This window comes from Limanda limanda, chromosome 12 (assembly GCF_963576545.1).
Source record: "Limanda limanda chromosome 12, fLimLim1.1, whole genome shotgun sequence".
Lineage (NCBI taxonomy): Eukaryota > Metazoa > Chordata > Actinopteri > Pleuronectiformes > Pleuronectidae > Limanda > Limanda limanda.
The window spans coordinates 16,671,445-16,698,169 of NC_083647.1; the positions used below are offsets into that span (position 1 = coordinate 16,671,445).

Sequence of the window (26,725 nt, forward strand, 5' to 3'; positions counted from 1 at the left end):
AGGATGACTTCAACATTATCTTAACCTAACACTGATGTGGCTTTCATTATTGCTGCCTGAAGAAAACTGAACCCAGAAGTCACTGTGATGGCGAAACAAGATGAAGACCCACTTTCTTCCTCAGAGCAAAACGCTCGAGTGAAAACCAGTCAATTTACAGAACTAGCAATCTCACTTTGTTGCTTTGTAAATAATCCTCTTGAAATAAAGTGTTGTCACATTGACTTCTCCTGACTCTCTTCTTGGAGGCCAGGCGGAGTAATGCCTCTGAAATCAGATATGATGATTATTTAACTGCTCAGCATTGCTTAGCTTTTGTATCTGAAATAGTTTATATATATATATATCTCTGCAGCGCTGATCACATCATATCTTCCTCCTTCCCCGACGTTTTATTCACAGCTGACAAACAGAGGCGGGAGACGCTGTGAGCTTCTCAGAATGATAGATTCTCTTCAGGGGAAATAATCACCTGAGCTTCACAATACAAAGAGACGGATGTCAGGGAAAAGTCAGAAATGACTCAGTTATGATTCCTGAAGAAGTGCTCGCTCGCTCTTGCTCTCTCTTTCTTGATACAAAATAAATGAAATTTGTGCGTCACTCTCTCATTCTCTCAACACACACGCACGCACGCACACACACACGCACACGCACACGCACACACACACACAGTTAAATCAAACGCCAACACACAGCATCCAGCTGCTAGACTGTGTCACTCGGCACAGGTGCCCAGAGAACTATAGAGTTTCATTCATCAGTGTGAGCTCGAAACCTCCAACAACTGTGCAGTCTAAACAACTCTCTCTCTCCCTCACACAAACACACACACAATCACACACAGTCTCTCTCTCTCTCTCTCCCTCTCCCTCTCCCTCACACACACACACACAATCACACACAGTCTCTCTCTCTCACACACACATACACACACTGGCAGGGAGAGAAACAGCTGCACACTGATGAATGCCCTATATTCATTCCACAGGAAGCTGGTTCATCTGTCACTACTGATGCAACCCTTCCACTCTTCCCCTTCAAAACACACACATGCACACACACTAACCCCAGTTCTCCCTCTCTCTCTCTCTCTCTCCCTCTGTGATTAGACTCCCAGCTCGTCCCTGCGACAAATGCTTCTTTGATGCATCTTCCCGGGGGCCAAAGCCACCATCAGCAGCCTCCTCCTCCTCCTCATGCTTTTCTCCTCTCCGCTTCCTGCATGACATTAAAGTCACTTCCAGCAGCCCTCCCCCCGTGAACCACTGCTCCCCACTGTCCTATTCAGCAGCAGCAGCTCTGTCCTCCAGCAAGAGGACGAGAGGCAGTGAGAGGGAGATTTGTTCCCATCGTCTTTTCTCCTTCCGCAGAGTTGCCACTTTGAGCCACAACGAGACGTCCTCTTCAAAGTGCTTCGTTTTTTCTTTATATCTGCATTATATTCGTGAATACGATGGAACCGCTGTATCAGCTGAACAAGGGAAGTGGTGATAATCACCCACAGGGATGGCAGGTCCATTCTGCCTTGCCTCTGTCGCCGGGTGCTTTCTTCATGCACCTGACTGTTCATCAGGGGAAATGTCTGTGAGGACGTCTCTGGCAAATATTTATTCTGCTGAGGCCTCAAAATAAAGGAAGGAAAACAAAGACATTGCTTGTTTTGATGATTTTATTTTTCCACCTGTGGTTGCCGTCAGCAGACATCGTCTCTCTCTCTGTGTGTGTGTGTATGTGTGTGTGCAGAATGTAGATAAAAAAACTGATTACAGTGTTTTTATGCTGTTAATGGGATTACTCTTTGGATAAGACTTTTTATGTTAGCTGATGGTTCCATAATTGTCAGACACGGTTTTCTAAATTTACAGGATATTATTATGGTATTAATCTATTACTTTAGGCAAAACTACAGACGAAGGTTATTTGTTAGCATTGTTTTACCTCATGGCTCGAGCCTTATTCCTGTACAGCCATTTTCAGACATTAGCTTCTGAAATTGGATCCGGACATTTTCTTGAGTTTCCCTTTCCCGTATGAAGAACGCAGTAGGAGGTGGCCCAGGTCAGACCTGCTCATGACAGCAGGGGAGATCTAGTGTGTTTTTTTTTTGTTTAGAGCACATTGACATTGGCGTTGGCCCTGATCGCCGGAAAGCTCTCGAATGACGTGATCTTTCCAAGTGGACATCTTCCACAGTGTCTCCTACGTGTGTGGTACATCCCATTCACCTTGAGATCATTTAATTGTTTTTTTTTACTTTTGCTTCTGTCACATAAAACTTAAGACATTTGGGGAAAAGGAAAAGTTCAGGAGAAATTCTGTTAGGTCAGAAATAACAGACTCTGAATTAAGTTCTCACATAAGCCCCTTGTTATATATCTGGAAAATATCTAGACTCCAGTGCAGCTCTGAAAGCAGCTTGTTTGTGAAAACCATCATTGAGGTAATAAAACAATGTTTAACGTGTTTTAGGAGCAGTGAGATAAAATGAGTCTGGGGTCTCCAGTATCCCGAACGCCACTGTACACTCATCTAGTTCAACACGGGCTTCCAGCGAGCGGTTGACCTCCGTGTTGAGTTCGCCGTGTGCAGCGAGGAACACGCTGACACATCAGTCTATCGTCAGCCTTCATTAAAATAAACCTGCCTCTGGATGGTGTCGGTTCAGTTTACAGTAGCAGCGTCAAACTTTTAACCTGACGCCACAGTGAGTCTCGTCCACTGTCGAACCGCTGACTCAACCAGACCGGATCCAAACACCGAGGATTTATGTGCCAGTTGTTCCTCGGCCTCGGATAATAAATGTCAAAGACAAAATAGTTTAGTCAGAAATGCTTTTGACCGCTGGACACCATCTGCAGAGAGAACGCTTTAACTAAATTGTGGAACCGCCATCACGCTAAAAATCCAAGAGAGGGCTCGGTCTCTCTGTGAGGGGCTTATGGGTAAAAGTTATTCTGCCGGTGTTTTTTTCCAGCTAATGCCGAGCACCTACCTTTAAACGCACAGGAACCACAGCGAATCGATGTCGCCGATAAAGAAGCAAAAGGACCAATCCAGGTAGAGCAGTCAGAGGGAAGCTTGTAAATATGGTTCTTTATTGCACACATGACATTTGTTTTCCTTTCTTTTGTTTTTGGTGTGAGCAACAAAAACTGGCATTACATGTCTTACACCCTTTTCATTTTTCTCAGTCTAACCCTCTATATAAAAAAAACAAAAACAAACAAAGAAACACCAAACAAAAGAGAAGCTACTTCACATAAAATCTTACAACTCCACGAAGAAAATCTCACATATTTTAGTGCACCACTATATAGATGAGGAAATTACAGTATATATCATACTAGTAATGTTTTAGGAGAAAAAATATGTATTATATTCATCACAGTCAAAATAAAATGAAAAATCCAGTGGGGCTGATTTTTTTTCTCACTCTGCATTTTGGTAGTTTTTTCCCTTTAACCACCTGCTACATCGCTGAGACCAATACTGATCGGTTAACCTGCCGTTTAACTCATTGGAGGAATGTTTGTTAAACAGAACAGAAGAAGAAATAAAGGGTCGACAGGTGAAAAGGTAGTTAGTAGATAAATGCACTGAATGCCCTGCGACAGATTTGGAAATGCACTGAGAACCATTTCCTGCATACTGCGGTCCAATCAGAAAACAGACAAAAAATGTCACGTTCTCAGTGGATCAAATCGAAAACATGAACCATTAAGCCAAAGTTTAATGGAGGGAAATTCTGGAGACCAAATTCCTCACTTTGGTCGCCCTTTCCCAGTTTATGTTTAAAAGTTTCTGTGCATTGTGCTGGGAGAAAAAAAGGCATTTAGGTTTTATTTTTGTGCTAAAAAAAAAAGGAAGAGAAAAAGCTCTTGTAAGTTTGACTGAGACAGAATATTGGCACTGGATGGTAAAGTACAAAAATATATAATTTTCCAATCTCAGGAAATAAGGCACTTTTGATAATTTTTTGAAGCGTAGATGCAACATTCAGGCAGTGTTTATAACACTTTGTGCTTTAGAAAATCCCTCGTCCATCATTTCCTTTTTTTCATCCATCAGCTTGGTTTTCAAGGCGAGCCACTGAAAACGTCTCCGACATGTAAAAGGCGAGGATTGGGACAAATGTAACTACAGCTAACGGACGAATTTTTGCTCATTAAGGCACAGAGGAGTCAATCAAAGACATCAAAGGGCCAATCCCACGTTAATAAATTAAAAAACTAACTGATAACACCAAATGCACAGAGGAGGGAGAAGAAATCAATTTGAGCTGGTTGCCAGTAATCCAATATCTGTCTCTACTTGCTGGTGCACGAGCAGGTGTTTGAGGCAAAAACACCCGTTTTTCTGATCAAACACACAGGATGTTAATTTCAGCGCGGGAGAGAAATGTTAAGTTTGATGTTAGACACTTTGAATCCTCGTTCTGTGCTCGCCGAGACATGAAGAGAATCTCAGCAGTTTAGGGCCAAGTTGTTTTTGTTGTGCGGAGGGAAGAAAAGAAGTGGAGGCATCACTCAGTGGGTTAAAGTAATAATCAGGATTAATGAAGTTAATCTTTTGCCTGTGTGTCAGTGTCAATACCTTGAATTAGTGGTGAGAAGGAAGGAAAGCCGAGTAGAGAGCTGAATGAACCCTGGGATGAGTGCACCGACAGCAGCAGAATGAACAACACACACTGGCAGTGTTTCAGACCAACGAAAAACAAAAACAATAAATACTGGCTAGCTGGAAGCCATATCAGCATTTTACACTGGAAGGAATAGTAAGGTCGTTTTGATCCCAGAGTACTTCATATTGGCACGGTGGTACTGGTGTGTGTCTAAGCATTACGGACGCTCCCAAATGGCCCAGTATTAGCCGTTGTATCAATAAGCTGAATGTTCACCAAACAGACAACAGCTGGTGATAACTGTAATGCCGCTATCCAGCATAACAAGCCATGGAGGCAATGGGGAGGAAAACAGAAAGAAAAAAAAAAAAGAGAAAAAGACAGGGGACGGCTTTAGATGATCACACTTACTGTCATCTGTAAACGTGTCCCTGTGTCTGTCGTAAATACGTCTACACTGTGCGCTGATGAGATGTTCTGCTCTACATATTCACAGTCACATTAATCCTTTTGAGATGATTCACATGCAATGGGGGGCCGGGGGGGGGAGAGATTGAGAAAAATTGAGTTTTATCTTGAGGGATTAGTTTTTTGTTGTTTTGACTATCTCTTGTGAAAAGAACCCCCCCTTTAATCTCTGTCAAAGAGGGGACAGCTGACCCTGGAGTTAACCAGTGACCTCGAGTAACGTGCCGTTTTACACCCCCCCTCGTCCCATCCCGCCGGACACCGCTACACTTCCTGCCTGGCGAGGTCAGTGACACACAGGGAGAGAAAAACTAACGAGAGAGTTGTCTCTAACAGGGACGGCGGGACACAGCAGCGGTGTTGAGACGGAGCGGAGGGCAAGTGTGAAGAGTGTCAGCAGATTTCTCCAGCACGGAGGTGAGAGTGCGTGAGCGGCAGTGAGGACGCGTATCAACTCGTGCAGTTTCCAGTTAGGTTGTGCGTGGAGTGGTTGTATGTGCACAGATGACTGGTGTGTGTGTGTGTGTGTTTGTTTGTGTAGTCATCAGTCAGTGTAAGTGGTGGCCAGACACCAGTTTTAATTGTGTTAGTCCGTGAACCAGACCAAGGTAATACATTCATGAAACTGGTTAAAAACACAAGACAAAATATCAGCAAGTTAGTAAAATTCTTACTAAGAATGTTTTATTAAAATAAATGCCAAGAGGTTAATAAGAAAAAATAACAGCATACACCATGAAAACTAAATGCAAGCATGTAAAAATACTTATGACAAGAAAAAACTAATAAAGTAGCTAATGAGTTAAACAAGCTGGGAATTGGCAAGAAAACAAAAACAAAATATAACAGGGAAAAAGGCAACACTCCCCACGAGAGACAGTTTCCAAGATGAGGAAAGAGAAGAGGGGGAGGAAGAGGGACGTTTAGGAGAGGGGGAGAAAAGAAGCAGTGTGTTTCATAAAAAAAAAAAAAAAAAAAAAAAAAAAGGGAGAAGCACTCAGAAACATGATTAATATACATATAAAATGAGATTAGAAAAATACATTATAAACCTGTAACAATGGCTGTTAATTACATTATCATACATGTAGTAGGCAGGCCAGAGAGAATACGGTAGGTATAGAGTTCACCTTTCACCTGATGGACTTATCCAGCCTTTCACAATGACACAGCAAGTTGTAACATTGCAGAGGGAATTTTCTTAATACTGTCAAATGCTGAATAGCCATCACTTGCTCCACTTTCTTTTAATATTGCATTTCAAGTTAAAATAACACTGAAAAAAGAGAAAAAAATATATTTCATTGACCTTTCGGTGTAACAGCATGATGAAAGAGTTATGAATAGAAAAACAAACTGCCCGGGGGGAGGGGGAAATATTGGGATCTAACAATTCTCTCAATTTAATATGATGAGTTTGTTTTACCTTTCAGTGATAACCCGTCACTTGTTTCAATAACTGAAAAAACTGCGACTGGGGAATAGACAAAGTCCTTTCAGTAACCAGCGGGGTTTTTCTTTATATTCGTGAATCTCATGATTGTTTCTCTAAGCTTAATTGACATCAGAACATCGACTGGTTTCCTTCGGTTTGCAGCTGTTGAAACAAACGTGCGTAACGGAGGACGACCTCAAACCTTTTGTTTCCGCTTTTCGAACGATTTGTATAGTTTTTTTACTCAGCTCACGGTCAAAACATGTTGTGGCAGACTACCGCGTTGCTATTGGCAGTTCAATTTGTTCTAGGAAGGTAGTCACAGTCTCCGACAACAAAATAAATCAAGACAGTATTTCATAATCATTTAAAATCTAAACAAAAAGAGAACAAAGGCTGCTCATACAGCAGTGTAAAGGGCTGTCAAGTAAAGAAAAAAAAAATATTCAGGAAGACAAAACCATGGCACATATTTTAGCTGGTCAAAACGACTGCTATTCTTTTTGCATAGAATAACTTCGGTAACACCACGATATGGTGGCAGCTACCGTGCTCGACTATTCAGAGCATGTAACACTAGCCATTCCTCTCTGCGCCACTTGGTGGGTGCTGGATATTATTGAACACAACTGGAACACTCAGAAAACAGAAACCACTGTTGATAAGGCACTTTTGATTTGATCCTCTTTTTTGAAAACGTTCCGTGTCTTGCACTGATACTCGCTAACTTCCCAAAGGCTATGACTGTTTTGGTCTTCATCCTCCTTTCCAATCATAGCCCAGGTAACAGCTCCTCACCCACTCAGTTTTTCTGTTTTCTCCATATACTGGTTTTTCTTTTTATTAGATTTTTTCTGATTTTGTAAATGCAAGTAAAGTATCAAAAGCTAAAATTGCCAAAAATAGAATTTAATTTTTTTTCTCTTCTCCAGCACCCTGTAAAATTATCTATTTTTTGTTCTCTTCTGTATTTGTATATGCAATGAAAGATATCTACATTTTTATATATTTATATATATATTTATATATATATATAAGACGTATGTATAAAGCAATTTGAACAGGCAGGCATGGCTTTCACATCCTATTTTTTCTTGAGAGAGTTAAACAAACAGAAAAATCAAGATCATGGGCTCAGGATTTAAACTATGATCACAGGGAGGTGTGACACATTGTGGATGCGCTTTTGGGTGGTTTGGCATGTGTTGAAAAAATAAATGTTTCACGTGAAAAGAAACCAACTCAAAAAGTTAAATTTCTAAATTGCAGGGAGGCTCAGATTCTGCCAACCTAATGTCCCTACTGATGGAAAATGTTTACCTGGCGTAACTAAAAAAGTCTCTTTAATAAAATTGGCAACGTGGCTGATGAAACAACTCACTATAGAATCCTGACAAAAGCTTTTATGTACTTAACTCTTAGTGCCCGTCCCCTTCCAACATACTGCAACTGAGTAGCATGTTGAATTAGTGTTAAAAGCCGTAATATCGTTCACCTACTCAGAAGAAATGGAGCATCAATGGGTCAAAAGAAATCTTTAAACTGACCGGCTGTCTGTTCCATCTGAAGGCAGGCACCACAAATTCACACCCTAAACTCTAAAATCACAAAGAGAGCCCTGTCGGACAGATGCATAATTGCAGATATATAATTCATTGGAAAACCCTTTGGCTAAATATGCACACTTAATACTTTTTTTTGTCTTTTTGATCACAGCTCAGCTACTCATCGAGATATTTTGTCTAAATACATCAGGCACTGTAAAATGAATGTAGTGTGGATGGGGGCGTGGCAACGGACAGCAGCAAATGAGCGCTGCCCCAAGCACTGTCCCCGAAGCCTCAGCACACCCTACTTTCATTGTAGTATTAATTAAAAAAATTAAACAAAAATCACACACACACACGGACCCATCAGCCCAATTTTGACCTTCCCATCTTGCCCTTCATAATTTCTTAGCTCTTTGTAGCCTGCTTCGAACATCGGATTGCATTTTATTTTCCAGAGAAAACCACCTGCCTTAGTCGATTTAAGCAAAACTCATTAGTCAAATGTGAACAACAGAGAAACCAAAATCAAGTGGAGAAAATGGCTCAAAACATAAAGCAAAAAAAAAAAAAAACACAAGACAGGAGAAAACACATAAATCATAAAAAGTTCTTTTGCAATCATTTCAGCCATGCTTTTTTAAAAACAGACAGGAAGCTGTTTTGAGGGGGCACACCCAGAATGTGTCAGCTCATCATTACATCTTAGAGCTCAACATGTAAAAATGACAGAAATTAAACAAGTTAATGTGAGCGTGTGTTCCCTTTCCTTCTATTTCTTTTTCTCCCACGGCGGATGGGTGGTGTAACAGGGTGGGATCAGGTAGGGGCTCTTCGGTATTTAAAATTGTTTTGGGGAGGGACAGATGTACATTTGAGAGGGATTATGTCATCGCTCTGAAACCAAATGGTTCGTGTCAAATGTTATTGAAGTTGGACTTGTACAAGTGAGGTCACCAAATCAGAGCAGTTACAGGGGAGTGGGTGGTCAGGGTGGGGTGGGGTCTTTATTGCTATATAATTCAGTGCAGATTCATGAGTAATACTACAAACACATCCACCCAGTATATGATTCATGACGAAAAAGAAAGAGAAAGAATGGGAATTGAACTCAAGTGAAATAATGAATATTACACAACTTTGTTGGGTTTCGTTGGGTTTCTGTGAAGACTCTGCGTTGGTTTCTATTTGTTTGTTTTGTGTCAGAACTTGTTAGGGTAACTGTACGGGCAGGCGCCTCTCTCTCTCTCTGTCTCTCTCACTTGCGTCCGAGAGGCTAGCAAAAGGCAATTACCAGTTAACTGATCAGCAGGCAGGCTTGGGGCGGCTCGTCATTGGGTGAAGAGTTCAGAGGTCAGAAGGTCATGTGTTAGTTGCCGGTGGCGGCTAGGTGGTTAGAAACAAAAACAAAACAAACAGAAAAAAAAGATAGAAAGGATATTAGTGTCAGCAAGAAGAGACTGGAATGACATCATTTTAACAATAAAATGAATGCAATCTCTCATGTTGCCCCCTGCTCCTGACTCCACTGCCAATATGAGATGAACCCATCTAATCTCATTCTAATCATGACGCTGTGGCATCATGATCCCAGCTGCTAAGCCCCCACCCTGAGTCATGTTGCTTGCCAGTTTAATTTAAGCGTAAATAGTCTCCAAACCCTCAAAAAACAGAAGCAAAGAGAAGTTTAACAGACAAACTAACATAGAAAACATGAGTCTAGTGTTTTAGTGTATTTCAAGTTGAAGTGCAAGTTACAAACAGTGTGATTAGTGGTAAGGAGACTTAAAATAACTGATGTTATGTGAAGGATAACTGTGACTAGTGTTAAATGTGCAATGAATAGATGAATCGATTCTTTCCGATTCGTTGTCTTTATTTAGCAGTATATTCTTATATAATATAAATATACACAAGAACCATAAATACATTTGATATAAAATGCTCAAATATAAAATGACAGTACCTCGTGTACAACTGAAATATAAAAAAATGTGTTTTAGCTTTATTCAATATATTTGCAAATACACTGGAGACGATGCAAGCTACCTCACCTCATGTCTGTGCATGTGTCTGTCTTCCATTAGAAAAATAAAAATCCAAAATAAATTTAAATTTCAAGGTGAAATGGTGCCTGGAAGCAGCACGATTACTTGTTTTTTTATTCTGCCTGCTCTCTAAGATACAGTATAGAAATGCGTTTCTTATTTTCTTTGCTCCTTATGAACAAGAGAGATAAATGATGAATGGGAACAAGCCTGTCCCATTTTAGGCTCTTATCTCCCATCAGAGGAATGTCATTATACACCTTCAACACTGACTGCAAAGATCAACCTCTCATCACAGCTGCATGAGCTGCTGCTGCAAAAGCTGCTAACGTCACTTTTGCCTCAGCGCTGATAAACATAGTCTATATATGTTAAGTATTAAATGTAAACAAATGTGCATACCACAATCAACCATTTAGCTGGTCTGTGGATGTATGGGATGGGAAAGGTGGTGGCGGTTGGGGAGGACAGGAAAACAAACCTAGCCAAAAAAATAGACAATAAACAAATTCCCAACTAAGGCATCGAGGCATAATAGGCATAATATTCATTGAAATGCATCAGTCATAGCAGAGTGTAGCTAATAGACTAAACTGACCTCTGTCAGCGGTCACAATCCTTTGGTAAGGATGGACCCGCGTGTCATGCCGTCTCACTTTAGTAGCCATTGCACCTAGATTGTAACAGGTCCACAAGGTTAGAAACCATTCACTTTGAGGAGGGGGAAAAAAACAGTCATATTTTACAGTAACAACATTCACATTTTAGCCATTATAATTATTGGATAATACAACAATACACAGAATAGCAACATAATACAGATTATAGTACATATACACACACACCACGCATATCTCTCTTACGTGTAGAAAATTGCAGTAGAAAAAATTATACACCTTTTCATGGTATTTGAAAATGCATAACTTAAGTAGGAAAATTCCACAGTGCTCAGTTATATAGAGGACTCCTTGAAAAGAGGGCAGGTAAAGGCTACAGGCTCCTGGTCTGTCTGCAAAATAAAACCTGGGATGCTTCCTGTGGGATCCAGAGCAGGATCGAGAGGAATTTGTCTCTCTTTTTTTTTTTGGAAAGGTGGCGAAATCAAATACAGCTCTGATGGTAATTGAAAAGTGCCAGACACCACCTGCCTCTCCCTTTCTCTTTCATTTTCTCTTTCCCCTCTCTCACCATTCCTCTCCAGGTCAATCTGTTCACTGGCGTCAGGGGCTGTCATTTACCTCCTATATTTGTCACAACTGATTTCTTTCCTTTGCAGTGCCTGGCACCGCCTTCAATACATGACACAAAACAAACTGTGTGTGTCAACTGTGTGTTGAAGTATTTAAAAAAAAATAATGGGATGTGCGTCGGAATTAAGAAATAAAAAAGTTAAATATGTTATAAATTTAAGGGTTTTGTTTCCGACAAGGGTCTGAGGCAACAGATGTCCTGACATTTCTTCTTTCGCCAATGGCGGCTAGATACAGTTGCGCATGCAGCCGACCCAAGTGCACGAGTACGTGCGCGAGTATGAGAGCGAGTGTGTTCCACAGGGCCCTGCGCTGCTGAAGGCACCGATCGATAGCGTGAGTAAATAAAAAGCACTAAGCTGGTGTAACCCTGCAAGTTAAAGAGAGGAAAGAAAGTCAGCTGCTCCTGTCTGTTCTACACATGACTCCAACCAGCACCTCAGATCCACAGGTCAGCTATAAATCACGCTTGTGTCTGCTGCTGCCAGAAGATGCTGTGGACTTTGTTGAATTAAAGCTGCAAAGTGACTAGGCATTTTAGTATTTGGACATATGGCGTTCGTATCAGTTGATTTCATCCGTAGATGTCTCTTTGGTAGCAGATGTGTTGCACTTAAAGCACCACTGAGAATGAGAATAATACATCGACGCTGATACTGAACTATACTCCTGATACAGAAACTAAGAGGAACGTCAGGTGCAACTAGCACTGAGCTCAGGTTCAAGGGGGGTGAAGCTAAGACAATGGCGAGAGGGGAAGGAGGAGAAAAAGGGAAGACTGGAGGAATTTAATGAACATCCCCAGTGGGGGTGAGAGAGGGACTATCTACAGGCATCAAGGTCTGCCTGCAGAGAACAGTGCAGAGAAATTATTTCAAAAGCTGCAGAAATCCAAGGGGATCTGCCGCCAGACTGAATATGCCTTCCGGCCAGTGCATGAAAGGGTTAGAGAGCAGGCTGCGTGTATGCCAGTGTGTTTTTGTCCACGTGCCTCATTTCACACAGAGCCAAGTTCTCCTATATAAACCTTGCAGAAAAGAGGCAATGTCAACCTGAGAGCATAACTGTTTAGCGAGAGCATAACTTAAAACAGTGAAGTAACCTCGGTCTAAATACTAACTTTCCAAGAGCCTAGCCCACACAAGGTAAGTTTTGTCCCCCTTTTGTCATTTTAATATAGTGTCCATATGAGCCACATACTGAAGCTGGACATCCCATAACCAAGGGCTTCACCAGCACATCCACCCAGTGAGTTTGATTTGTTTTTCAGGTGGACACGACATATTTACCTTTCAAAAAGTCCTGACTGTGGCTCATGGAAGCCGCGTCCAGCACCCCTCCGGGGTAAAACAAGCTGGCCTCGTGTCCAGGCTGGCTAAAGTTGAATGCTGTACCCATGCTCCCCCAGGCTCTCTTACCTAGAACCCCACTGTGATCGATGGGGTACTCCAGCAGGGAGGTGGGTGCCAGGGCATAAGGGTAGTCGTAAGGGGTGGTGTAGATAAGCCCGCCATCCGGTGAGGGAGGCACCAGGGTGGGAGTGCCATTAGACATCATGGTAGCCATCTGAGTTGGCCGGATGAGGTTCATGATTTGGCCCCCACCTGGTGTCTGGGGCCGGAGTGACTGTTGAGGCATCACCTGACCTGAGGGGGCCGCTATGAGGCGAGAGCCCTGAGCGGCTGCTGCCGCTGCTGCAAGAGAGAACGCAAGGGTGGCTGCCATAAGCAAGAGAGGAAAGGACAGAAGTAGAAAGAAAGAAAGGAAAAGAGATAGTGTAGTGTGGTTGATCATAATCACAGATGAACAGTGAAGGGTGAAAATACAAAAGGAGGAGAAGAAGGGGGAACAGGAAGTGGTAGGGAGAGAGGGAAGAGGAAGGGGGAACAAAAAGGAAAATTAGTCCATGCAATGATCATGGTGGTGAACCACAAAAGCCACAATATGTTGCCAAGAAAAAGTCAACATAGCAAAACTAAAATCAAAAAATAACCCACACACCAATAAACAAGAAGCACACAATGCTGCTGTAATCCCAGTGCATTCAAAGCAAACCAGTCACCACAGCAGCCACACATACATCAAGTGGAAATGGCACAGGTGAGGTAAACAACAGTCCAACAGAAATTGAGCACTTGACTTTATGGAGAGGACACAAACGAGCAGGTTGAGCTGAACATGAAGGTCACCGGGGTAACATGTTACACTTATACATTATAGTGAACTAAATGGGGAATGTTGTCTCTCTACAAAGTCAGCAGTCCATTTAGGTTGGATAATGTACAACTTAACACACACTGTCATATTTTAACTGGCTGTGCGTTAGCATGTGGTACGAGCTGCGCCGCACAAGCTTCACCCAAGGCAGATCAAGCGCAAGTGTAACTGTGGTTAGGTGGTGGGACATCATGGTGGCTACTTTTTGAGCAGATGGAAACTAAACATAGAAATTAATCACTTAAAGAGTTTCATTTCATACATTTGAGGACTTTCTGATTAATTCAATTTTCTTTAAAGATTGGATATTAAGTTATTACATAATCAATTATTGGAGTAATCCCACAATATCTGGATTCAGTTTTGGGGCAAATATGCATTTAGAAATGACACTTTAAGAGTAAGGAGCAAACACTGGAGATGTGTAAACTGGTGCCTAACATGCAGAGTTGAGTAGGTGGAGAACAGCAATGTGCTAAAGAGCAGGTGATGAAAAGCAGTTGCATCTGGACTGCAGGGGAAAGGATGGATGGAGGGATGGAGGAAAGAAATACGAAGAAGAAGAAGAACGGAATGGAAGTTGTCCTACTCATGGTTGTGTAGGTAAACATGAATGGTTTGTAGAGCCTCAGAGAAGGAGAGAGATGTCTGCTAGTTGTCAGAGATAATATGATGGTATGTACACAGGAGATCTACTGACACATTTGTTTAATGAAAGTTAACAGTACTAGGTCATATGAAATATAGAGACAATATATGCATGTATGATCTATGCAGTTAAAAAGATTAGTTGTGTATGGTGCAAAATGATGGGGTAGGTTAAGTGTGGCTAAGTGTGTTCTCATGGCAGCTCACTTACGTGATTTGATGTTGTTGTCTCTGTACGTCCCATTGAGGATCGCCAGCTCCATCAGCTGCATCTTCTTCAAATTGTCTTCTCCCTCCGCCTGTGAAAAATAGAAAACGTTAGTGTGTCTCTCCACAGTAACACACCAATTACACACAGGCAGAGGCCCCTTCACAGGCCGACTGAAACAATACACACGACAACCGTTTCACCGCACTACATGACCGTGTTGTTAAAAGGCCACAGTTACAGCTAAATCATTTGGACACGACATGTCATCCGTTTCTCCGAGAGCACTGGTTGGACTGGGTTCAAAGGGGGGAACGGAGATGGAGACGAGCTGAAGTGCGGTTGTCATGGAGGAGTGCCTTGTGTCAGCTGAAATGCTGACAGAGACATTAAGTGTGAGAATGCATATTCATAATCCATATCAAAATGATAATTACTGTAATTTTCTTTGCTCCCTTGTGCGCAATCAAATGCGCAATAACCGCCCTGGTTAATGTCAGTCCTGTCAATTAATGTTTGGATAAATAAATACAAAAGCAGCAGCCACTGTCATTATTGCCAAATTAGGGGACTGAAATTATTCAGAAAAAGCAATTAAGATAGTTCCCCTCCTCCCACTCACACACACCCCCCTACCCCAGACTCCATTTCCCCTGAAGCTAACGAACACTCAATAACCATGACAACACAAAAGCCCCAGTGATTTTCCAGGTTGTACATCATAATTTAAGCAGGGGCTGATGTGAATTACTCTCCAAACTGAAGGGTGAAAAGACGAGCATGTGATGCCTCACTATCGTCACATCCTCCTTAAACGAAACAACTGATTTCATGCTTTTTGGTACCGATGTGTTCACTCACCATTTCAACTTACAAATGCAAAAGCTCAAACACATGCACTCTGCTTTATGTATTTAAACGCATCACCAGCACACACAGTAGGGCCAACCAGCCTGTTGGTATTAGTGGTGGCTTTAATAAAGGCAGAGAGAGGCAGATACTGAACCTCCTCCGTTTCTCTCTTCGCTGCTTAGAGTCTGTCTGCTGGACTAATTCACAGTTCAACAACAGTCTGCCGCTCCATTCAGACGACGATAAGCAAAGAAAGACATGGAGGGGGAGAGAGAAAGAAAGGGAAAAAAGAACGAGGGCTCAGAGTTAAGCCCTCCCCTGAGACTCCTCTACAGCACAGCCACAGAGAGAGGAAGAGAAAGAGCTAGGTTAAGCAAGAGAAAGTGACAGAGGCTGGTCTCCCTTGACTAAATATAAGACAGTGGCCTCAGAGCAGTCACAGTATTCAGCTTTGTGTGTGTGAGAGTGTGTGTGTGCGCGTGATGTTTAGTGTACCACAGAGCTGCCAATTAACGAAGCAAGGAAATTCTCGCTATCCTTCTCTACCTCCACAGTTCTGTCTCTTTTTCTTTTAATGGGAGAGTCTTAAAATACAAAGATACACCAACATTTCTCAAAGTCACACTTTCTCTGCAGAGACAGACAAAAGGCTTGTAATGCAAAAAATAGGGGGCAACATACATGATTAAGATATTTCTCCTCATGAGAAGTTGATGATGTTTAACGTAGAGCTGGGATAGTCAAACAAGAACAGTTGTCAGACATAAACACCAGAATTAGGTTTGGCAATTTTCTGGAATTTGCGGTTTTCAGGGTCAAACATGGTTCATAACAACTAGAAATTCCCTAAACATGTCCAGGCAGGACATGAAATCAAGGCAAAAATCTTGTATCCTTAATTATCCTTGTTTTCTACATCATACACACACATCCTTCATACTTGATGAGCCTCAATTTGTCCCCTTTCCACTGGAGGAGAGAGGGCTATTTGACATGCAGCGTCAACAGCAATAACCACACAAAGCTAATTGAACATGGCTGAGGTCAGTGGTTGACATGGGCAAGAAGACCCTCCTGCCACCTCCATGGAAACACTTGTACACATGAATGAACGAGGCCTGAAGCAGCTGCCTAGCACACCTAAGAGCGAAAAGTAAACTACTAAATGCCATTATTCATCTTTGCTTTTTTTTTCTGCGTTCCGCTTTAGTTACTTGCATCACAAATGAAACCAGACCTTGTCCTCTACAACCTTGTACAATATAAAAAAAAGTAAAACAAACAAAAAAAAAAAGAGTCTGCTAAAATGTACTAATGACTCAGATGCCTTTTCCACTTCATTCTTTGTGTGTGTGAGTGCGAGCGCCTCTCCCCAAAAACTATGTCAGTGGTTCTTTGGATGAGGGCCAAGTCGACTTGCTAGACAAAACACTATCCACTCTGCAGAAATGTTACTTGTAACAAGCTTTTTCCTAACACAGCGACCGGCAGTCTACAAACTACAGATAGGTGATCTAAAGATTTTATATCATGATTTATCTTGAGGAAAACACACAATCTAGTTTTCGATGAAACTGACATTTTACCTTTGTACCAACACAAATATTTCTACACTGATAGCATGGATTAGCACTACACTAACAAACCAACAGAATGGTTGCCTAGTACGTGGCTGGCCAAATGTGTCTATATCAGGGTCTCTTAAAAAATATTTTTAACAGCTAGCAGCTTGTGGATGAGTAGCTGGTGCTGGTGGGCTGTTCTCTCACAAGATAGGACAGTACAGGGGACGAGGCAGCCGGCTGCAGCTCGGTACAAGTGCATTCTGGGATATGAGTGTTAGGGCTGCCCGTATGTGTGTATGTGTGTATGTGTGTGTGTGTGCTGTATGATGATGGATCGGCAGGGTTGTGGGGGTTAAATGGGCGCGGGGGAAGAGGGTGCCACCATCCATCCAACTCGGCATAGGTGGCACAGAGCCTGTTGAGAGGAGAGAGGTGCAAAATAGAGGGCAGCAGGAGAGGAAGAGCACAGATGCTGCTGCTAGGATGAGGTGTGCGCTGCTGTGTGTGAAATGTGTGTATCCCCAGTGGAGTGGTTCTGATATAGCTCCATCTTCTCGCTAACGCAGTTTGTTAGCTAAAGCCCCCAAACCCCAACAGATCATTACTGATTTACATCTGAAACAAGCTCATCTTTCCCCATCAAACTACAAATTCCCTACAGCAACGTCTCGCTGCTTTTCTCTGGGTTTGTTCTCTGTGGCTGTTTGAGAAGTGTTAGCAATGTAAGAACAACAAATAAAACAGCAAATCCAAAATGGCTGCAGACAGGAGGGGTGAAATTTGGAGAATATCTGTTAAACTGTTTTGATGTTCTCAGTATAGACATCATGTCAGAAGCAATGAGACTATTACCAAGCATCTACTTTCTTTCAATCAGATTTGCCAAATACTGATCAAAACATTTGAGGAAAACTTATGTCCCAAAGAAATGGCATGACGAATCCAGGATAGTATTAGCCAAATAATGACCTGACATGAGTGGATAGTGAGACATCTGGATTGTAGACGATTCAGCATTTGTTGCCTCAGCAAATGACAGACTTTGTTTCCTGTACATAAACCTTTACATTCTTCAGATACACTGCTGCCACTACCCTTTACTGCCCGGAGCCCAACATAATTAAATTCCACAAGCATCCTGTAGTTACCACTTGTGGCTGCAGAGACCGCTGTTGCATCTACTCAACAAAAGTTGTATCGTCTTGCTTTAAATTGTGAACCCCAGAAGTACATCTTTGATGAAGGTTTGATGAACAGTCCAACAGAGTGTGGTTAACACTTTAATGTCGCCTCGCTGAAGGTGACGCCACAATTAACACAATTCTCAGTCTGCAGTCACCATCCATTTCGAAACTTGCTAAGACTGTTTGTGTTGTGTATGTGTGTGTGAGCGAGCATGCGCGTGTGGTTGTCTGTAATGATCTGGCAGCTGGAATTCCCAAGAGAGGAAAAGCTGCTGGATTACGGAGTGAGAAAGGGGATGAGAGGAAGTTTTTTGTTATCATCCCTAACATGCACGAATGCATGAGCGAAACAAATGCACGCACACACCCACATGCTCCTGTCCATCAACGAAAAAGCCACTCAATAAAGCTGCTCTATCCACAAGAATCAGATTCAATCAATGAGGCCTATTTGTGAAACCAGCAGAGCGCTAAAAGCTATCAGGGAGGAGCAAGACAGAGGGATGAGGGAAGGAAGGGAGGGGAGGGGAGACGTGAGTGCGATGAGCTAAAGTAGCCGAGCCGTGTCCCACTGACTACCTGACGACGAGGTCACTTGATGCATGCTAAATCATTTTCATGCATTACTCTTTTGTGGCTCTCGCCTAATCAGAGCTTTTGTCTATACGAGAAGGATACAAACTGTAGCTAATGCCAATTGTTAGAGAAATAAGAGCTTATATCCAAAGCTGCACATATGCCGTGTTTGCACATGTGGCTGATAACAGGCAACAGATGAGTGAATGTCTGAGTATGTTTATAGAGCCGCACCCTCACCCCTACACCCAATTCCAGGACCTTTCCTATTCATCTAACCCACAGATAAACACAAAAGGCGCCTGGATGAGGTCAATGAATTTGCTCATGTCTATGGCTGCAACTGAGGGGGTGTGTTCTTCTCATATCTGGCAAGAGTTGCTGTCTACGCATCTCAGCTCAGCTAACGGCTCAGCTCAGAGAGATGAAATGATGAGCTGTGAGAGAGATAGAAAGAGAGGTGAAACAAAAGAGTGCTGGGGAGGAGAAAAGACGCTGCTGAGCAAGTACAAGAGAAAGCGTGAATGATTGAGTTGGTGGAGAGATAGAGAGATATTCAGGAAGAAGATAGGGATAGCTGGTGAATATGAGACAAGAAAAGACAGACAGCGTAGTGAAAACCAATTTGTCTGCTCCCTAGTGGGCTGACACTGGCTAAGGCCTGCTTTCCTTCCCTGGCCTCACTGTCAGTCATCACAAACTGTTGTATTCACACATACGTTTACACACACACACACACACATATATATATCTTAGGTCTTAGCGGGGGCCAGGGTCAGCCTCTCTCCAAACTACTCCAATTACCTCAGCAGTAAACACAGCCTGCCCTGCCTGCCTCTTGGGATACAGGGAGAGGCAGACTGTGTAGAACTGAGAATGAGTGGGGAGGGGGGGGGGAGTTCTGTGGAGTGGGGGAGGTGGTATTGGTAGCCTCGGGGAGGGAGGAGTAGATGACTGGATGTAGAGGGGTGGAACTGGTAGTGGCTGCAGCTGGTTTTTCTCCCGTTCCCCTCCCTCTCTCCACTCCCTTTTGGTTCCTTCCCAAACTCTAACATCTGGAGGAAAATGATTACTCTCGCCACGCTGCCAAGAAGACTTATCAACAATTCTACACTCCCCAGAAGCGGAGAGCAAGAAAAGAGGAAGGAACGAGTACTTGTAGTGAGCTTCAAAACATGTCCACAATGAATAAATAAATAAATGAGAAAGTTTAGTCAAATAGACTCAACTACAGCAAACTTGGAAGCTGGATTGGGGTTAGAAATGAAAACACATGCGACACAAACTCGATTCACATGTTTTCATCGACAAAACAATAAACAACTAAACTAAACATGAAAACCCTCCTGACCACAAAACACAAAACTTTATCTTTCATGAAAAACAATGCACTGATGAAGTACTATTAGGAAAGTAAACACAAATATTGATCACAAATCAACACAACATTAAACTACAGGGAAAAAGCGTTTACAACAATACAGACATCTATAACCTTTTCTCTTTCATAAAATACATCTTTAAAGAATGTGCTGAGGTAAGTGCTGCATGTTCTTTCCCAAATTCACTGCTGCAGTTTCAAAGACAATTTCTCTCCTCTGCCTTGCTCCTCGGCTTTAGTGAACATATCTGCCGAGGGAATCAGGCCTCAACTGTATTTTCCGTTTCCCCCACAGACTAACGCAATCTCCTGCAACTCTCTGACTGTCTCCTATCTTCTCAACGCTCCCGCAAAGCCTCTTTATTTCTCTTTTACTCATTTCCTCCCTTCCTCACTTCCCAGACAGCTCTGTTAGCGACGTGCGCTATTAGTCATGCTAAACCACCAACACACTAGCTCATTAGCATAGAAGTGAACCTGACTCCAGTCAGATTATTACAAACACATCACAGCTGCTCCGCCCCATTACTGTCAATCACGCAGCTTGCTGAGGTACAGTTTAAAGTGGCACATTACAGAGTCAGGAACAAACTCTTCTGATAATCCTCCACTGTCTGAATCTTAACAAAGCTTAAAGGTGCCGAGGCTTCAGAGTAACCAAGCTTTTTCTCTTCTGTCTGATATGGTATTGGTGGGTGATCAGGCTCTATTGATATGTTGCAGAGAAATATTAATTTCATTTGTGGAGCCTAGTTTACACCCACAGCTTCTCTGAGATTATACATAAAATGCAATGGGTTTGGGGGGTGGACCCCATCTGGGCTATTGGTCTGGGAGGCTTATAACCGCTTTTTATCGTACAGGAAAAGAGGGAAGTGGAAGCCTTGGCACTTTGTGCTCGCCCCATCAATATCAACTGACACACACATACATACTCTGTGTCACTGACAGGAGAAGAAATTATATTTTTCTACTAGCTCCTTGCACTCGCAGAGAAAAAAAAAAATCTTATTTTTCTCTCATCAAAAGCATTTCCAGTTGTACGGGGGGAAAGCTTTGCGGAAACTCTGACTGATCTTGTTTATCCTCAGAAACTGGGCTGATATTCCATGTAACATAACAGTATTAAGAGCGGATTAAAGTTCATATAAATAACCTAGAAAAATATAGACAGATTTAACTACATGATTTGGATATATTATTAAAGCTTGTTGGCCTGCTACGGCTTTGACAAACAGATGATGTTACAGGCTAAGTGCAGGAGGGATCATGCAGCCCCGCCATGTTGTACAGGCCAAAAAACAGCTGTCTGTGTCCTCCCCATCCCCTTTCTCTCATCATCATCTGTTCCCTACCTACCAATACAATTCCTCCACTGTCATTTCATCCCAGCACATATTCCCACTTTACGCCACCCTCAATGTCTACCTTACTCACTGCTATTCCATCTCTCCTTCCACTTCCACTCTTCTCCCCTCCCTTTATCCCTCATTCCACCAGGCTGCCAGACAGTGCATTGTTCTGTCGCCCGCGATCCTTTAATGCCATCCAATCGAGCAGGGAATATCTTGAAGGGATTTGGCCGGGATTGATTTGTGAGCTTTAAATAGTGCAAAGGGATTTGCATCAGATTCAGATATCCTGACTCAGAGCTGATCACTGGAGTCCTCTCTTACAACAGAGCTCCAAGTTCCTACAAACCTGGAACCCATTGGATGGATCCACCTCAACATGTTTAACCACAATCCTGTATTTAGAGAAGCTTTCCTTAGCGTTCTTGGTTTATTGTAAACTTATGAAAATGTCCAAGCCTTAAATCAGAAAACAAATCTAAGAACATCAATGCTTACTTCAACTCCTTTTTGCATTCTTAAATAGGTTACTGACTCTGCCATTCCTGTTTTATTCCTGGTACGTCATGTTCAATCTCACCAACATGCAAGAAGCAGCAGAGGCCAGTAACAGTGGTGGCCCTCAAATCAGGAGAAGCTTCTCACCATGCCATCATTCAGCACTACATATGAAGAACCAATTTGCCTCTGCATGTTGTTCTCAGTGGAAAAAACTGAATGATAGTACCCCATCCCAGTGAAAACAAATCCAGATGTTAGCGGATGTTAATGTTTTTTTTTGTCCAGTTTGATTGGGGCTTTACTCTAATTACACTCGCCAACAATGTCAACACACAAGGCTGATTATGGGACAGATCTGCGAGTCATTCACATGAAAATGAATCCTGCAAAAAAGTGTCCTGATGTTAACAATCAGATCCTAGCGGCTCTGCAAAGACCTTCAATACATATTCTACTTATTAGTATGTTACTGTTACAGATGTTGTGCTGGCAGGACAAAAACATTGGAATTTCAAAGGAGCTTATTCAACAGAATAAAGAAATGTTCTGGTTTTAGTTTTGTTGTGCCCCCCTAAACACAACCACAAGTTACACTATGGAGAAACAAGTCAGCGCAGTACACGGCAAGTGCAGTATTGCAAAAATCACCACTAACAAACAAACCAACAAGAACCAGAAAAGAAAGGGACTGTGACGAACAAAGCAAATGAACCCAAGTGAGATGATGAGCAAAAAAACAGAGGCAAAGTTTCTACACTCGAGACAGCATAGAGGAGACAAAGAAAGCCATCAGTTCAGAGTTGGCTGGTCGGACCGAGAGAATAGAGTTTCAAATGACTTGAGCGATGGCTGGCAAAGCGAGGAATCACACTGTGGGCGCTGAATTTGACGGGCGGCCTTTGGGGTCTCTAAACGCTTAGCTCTACACAATCCTATTTTCCTGCCTAAACACTGGGACACACAGTCGCTGGAGAGGCAGAGATGAAAGCACTTTGTGTGTGTGTTACCACTTTGCAGATGTTGATGTTTGGCCCTGGTTAGGCCTCAGGGGAAGTTCAGAAACTACTGCGGGTGGACAATCTATGAAGTGGTGTGTGTGCGTGCTAGACAAAGACACAGAGTGGCAGAGAGACAATGTGCATATGTCCCCATCAGCACTGAGCCTGAACTACAGCTTCCCTTCAAACCACAGCCATATACACACACAAAAACATCCACACACTTGTGCATTTCATTGGTTCTCGGTAAGTAGATTAAAGGGACCTTCAAAGTGAGGCAGAGAGATTGGCCAGGGGCCTGCAGGATCCCTCTCCTCGCCACTGGAGGACCAGGGCAGATTAAAACTGCCCAGGCCTCTGAGCCTGCCTTGTACCCGCCTCCTCTTCCTGTGTTCTGTATTAGGATACTTGGAAAAAACCCCAGAGGTGCCAAGCACAACCAGGTGGATTAGGAAGGAGGTTATTTTACAATGATGTGTGGGACCTAGGTGGTTAGGGACAGAGGTGCGAGCCTGTGTGTGTCAATTGAAATTAAAAAAGGACAGAACAAGCGGGCAAGCCAATTTTGTAAGTGGTGCAGAGGGCCTGTGTAAGTAGATGCACCTTCGCTAGGGATCTTGGCAGACTTAAAACCAAATGGAGACAGAAGAAAAAAAAGGATTAATTCCCCATATATGTAAAACAAAAATGAAAGAGATGGATTAGCAACAGGATGATTTGCAAGAAAAAATAAAAGGAAAAACTCAAGAGAGTGTAAGAGAGAACGTGCTAATTGCTGCGTGATGAGGCTGAGGTTGGATTCTGATCCACGGCGGACAAGTTTGCAAACCTAAAGACACAGACTCATCACTCAGACAATAATTGACTCGGAACCAGCATACTTCACTCTAGCTTCATGACATTTATCCTTGTTCAACTAGTCTTTGTTAGTGATCGTTTCCCATTAATAACATAGACTGGGGCAGCCCTTCTCATAGCAACGCAAATGATGTTTGGTACCATTGCTTCATTGTAGAACTATGTGTTCTCATTGATTTGCTCAACTCCTCCTTGGCCTGCTGTTGCTCTCTGGCAGTCTTGGCGTAAACATAATGACAACAGACCATCTGTCATAATCGGATCGGCTATAGGGAGCCCCGGGAGAAATACCACTGCAAAAAATCCATGAAGTTTTTCCCGACCAAAAGATAGCGACGGTAGTTACTTGACCTGTGCGTGCACCCGAATGAACATAGTTGCATATATATTTTTCTGCGCTTTTCTTTCTCTTTCCCAATTATCTACTCCACTAAGTTGACAGAGGAGTTGAGGGAGGAGATGAAACATGTCATACAGCCCAACTGTTATTACAATCTGAATATAGCACAGCCTAGATTTCACTCATTCTTGCGACTGCCTCCGCGAGCAGCCTCTTGATGATGAGGTGAGAGGAATTCAGATCCATACTGCTGTTTCTATGCTTTTATGGTATTTCTGAAACACCAACCCCGCACTACAACTAATGAGCTCACTACAGGTACGCCAGGGGGTAGATGCACAAACACAAGGAATTCCATTCATCTAAATCAAACCCATTACCCCCATGATTACATGGTCACTAAAATGTTTTATTGCAGGGATGCTTTCAATTGTTGAACAATATCTGATAGTAATAGGTATTTAATTAAATAAATGCAGATTTATCTAATCACGCCTGCTTTAGATTATTTCTCTATATGCGTTTCTCATCACAGAGGAGGCCTCAAGCTCTCCAGACTGAGACAGGCTGAGGAGGTGTTTCTGCATTTCTGTGCCAGAACCAGGAAATTAAAGAAGGAGAAGGACAAGACCAGGGAAGTCTGCCAGGCTTGGGCAGGTTGTTCCCTTCAGGGGTGCTGATACTTTAGGGTCAGCACCACCTGTCTTCCCACCATGAGAGCGGTGGAGCTGGAAATGAGGAGGGCTGGGCAGATGGAGATTTGCAGGGGAGGAACCTTCAGGCCAAGATCAGACCAGGTCCTCCCTGCTAGGTTTGGGCTTACAGGAGGGACTTGGAACACATGGACAGAAGCCCAATAGTTACCATATGTATAGCAATAAAAAATGTTGTGCAACTTGAGAATCATTCAATTCTGGTACAAACAAGTGAGAACAGTGGACTTAAGCATATCATCCTCTGAACACAATAACCTAAACTTCTCTACATCTTTATATGATTAATATCAGTGACTCAGTCCTGCTTCTCTGTCACTTGAGACATATCTGCAAACATCAGCAGCCTGCTCTGTGGTTTGTAACCTCTGTGCCGTGAACAGGATGTGGTGGCCTTCAAGCCCCTGCTGATACAGTAATAAGAGTGAGTGTTGAACGGCTTGTCCATTCAATTCCCCAGAGAGACAGAAAGAGTCGAGCAGACATCAAGAGACAGGGAAAATACACAGCGAGAAAGAAAAGATGACAGACACCCACTGAGGGAAAGATGAGAAATGATGGGTAGAAAAACAAGGGATGAGAGAAGAAAGAGCAGTTGATAAATGTATTGTTTTAATTTGCCATAATACTGTGGACCTAAAATGCAAAAATTAAAGAAGGTGTATTTCTCTGTAAAGCATATGTTGTAAATATCTTAGCCAAATATGAACACAAGGCAGTTGCTTGTTTCAAAGTTAACCACAGAGAAATTCCCAATGGTATGTATAACCAATAATATCATAAAACTGTGTTTGATTATCGCACTCTCCAGACAGTCTTACATCGCAGACACAGCATGCAACCCGGGTGCTTTGCATCATTTAGAACATGGCAGAAGGCAGTGACAGATTTTGTAGGCTTCTAAGAACATTACGTCTCAAGTGTGGTCTAATTTGTTTTATGAGTAAGCAGGGAAACTTGATCGAAGATGGTCACTTTGGCTGCGGAACATGCGGAGAGAAAATCTTTGAAAGAAGGCAACACTTTAAATGAAATAGAAGATAACTTTTAGCTCAATGCATGATGTGGGGACTTCAGAATAAGGGTAATTGTCAGGGTTTGTCTGCCTTGATAATAGATTATGAATAATGCAAACTGGAGCTTTTCAATGTGACCTATTACACATTGTTCCATCACTGAATGTGACTAAGTGCAGACAATTAGTCCGGTTAGGGTATGATTAGGTTTGGGTTAGGCACTAGCTAGTACATGTAATGTCCTCTGAAATCATGGACACAAGACAGTCACTGAATGAGTGTACGGTATATTATAATGATAATATTAATCAACTTTTACATTCACTCATTTTTCAAATGCTTTTATACTCAGCAACTAACAATAATACTAATATATTCTCTCCGGTAATCAGCTTGTGTGTGTCACAATCTATTTTCAACCCATTATGTACTGGTGGATTTGGATGTCAGGCCGGGTCCTGCATGCACCTGCTGTCACTTAATGCCAACATTGAAAGAAGTAAAGCATTTTACTGTTATTTTGGAGTCTGGGCTACAGCGGGATTCTGGCTACCCGGTAATTAATGTAACCAAGCAGTTCATAAAGAAAGGCTGTTACCAGCGGATATATTAATGTCAGGGTGTATGCTTGAGTGAATACTGTTTCACATGACATGGCGATACATGGTCACACTAACCAATCAAACGTTGTGTGGGAGTGATCATTATTGGCATAAGTGTCGGAAAAGCCACATCTGTTTCCTTTGGTGAAGCAGTTTAAGTGGTCAATTCCAATTACCCACTTATCACCTGTAGATCATTAATCGGAGGTGATTTATACATCACACAGTTAAAGTGTTTGCTCTCCTCTGCTCTCCTGCTACAAGGACCTGTCTCGAATGTATTAGCAGGTATGGACAGACCAAAGGGCTGGATAAATGAGTGCAAAGTGTGTAATGATGTCA

At 42.5% G+C, this 26,725-nt stretch overlaps 1 protein-coding gene across 4 annotated transcripts in view; it reads right to left on the reverse strand.

Annotated features, from left to right (window-relative positions):
* Nucleotides 1-3,069: 3,069 nt before the first annotated feature.
* The window catches only part of qkia (QKI, KH domain containing, RNA binding a), a 76,811-nt gene continuing 53,155 nt past the window's right edge, over nucleotides 3,070-26,725 (reverse strand). The window contains exons 5-9 of one of the 4 annotated variants that reach the window (XM_061083353.1): nucleotides 14,449-14,536; nucleotides 12,662-13,090; nucleotides 10,721-10,795; nucleotides 10,525-10,603; nucleotides 3,070-9,460 (exon numbers count right to left, since the gene is read on the reverse strand). In XM_061083353.1, coding sequence (XP_060939336.1) covers nucleotides 10,530-10,603; nucleotides 10,721-10,795; nucleotides 12,662-13,090; nucleotides 14,449-14,536 — 666 coding nt within the window. In that variant the 3' untranslated portion in view covers nucleotides 3,070-9,460; nucleotides 10,525-10,529. The other 3 variants (XM_061083355.1, XM_061083354.1, XM_061083356.1) reach the window with 3 other exon arrangements.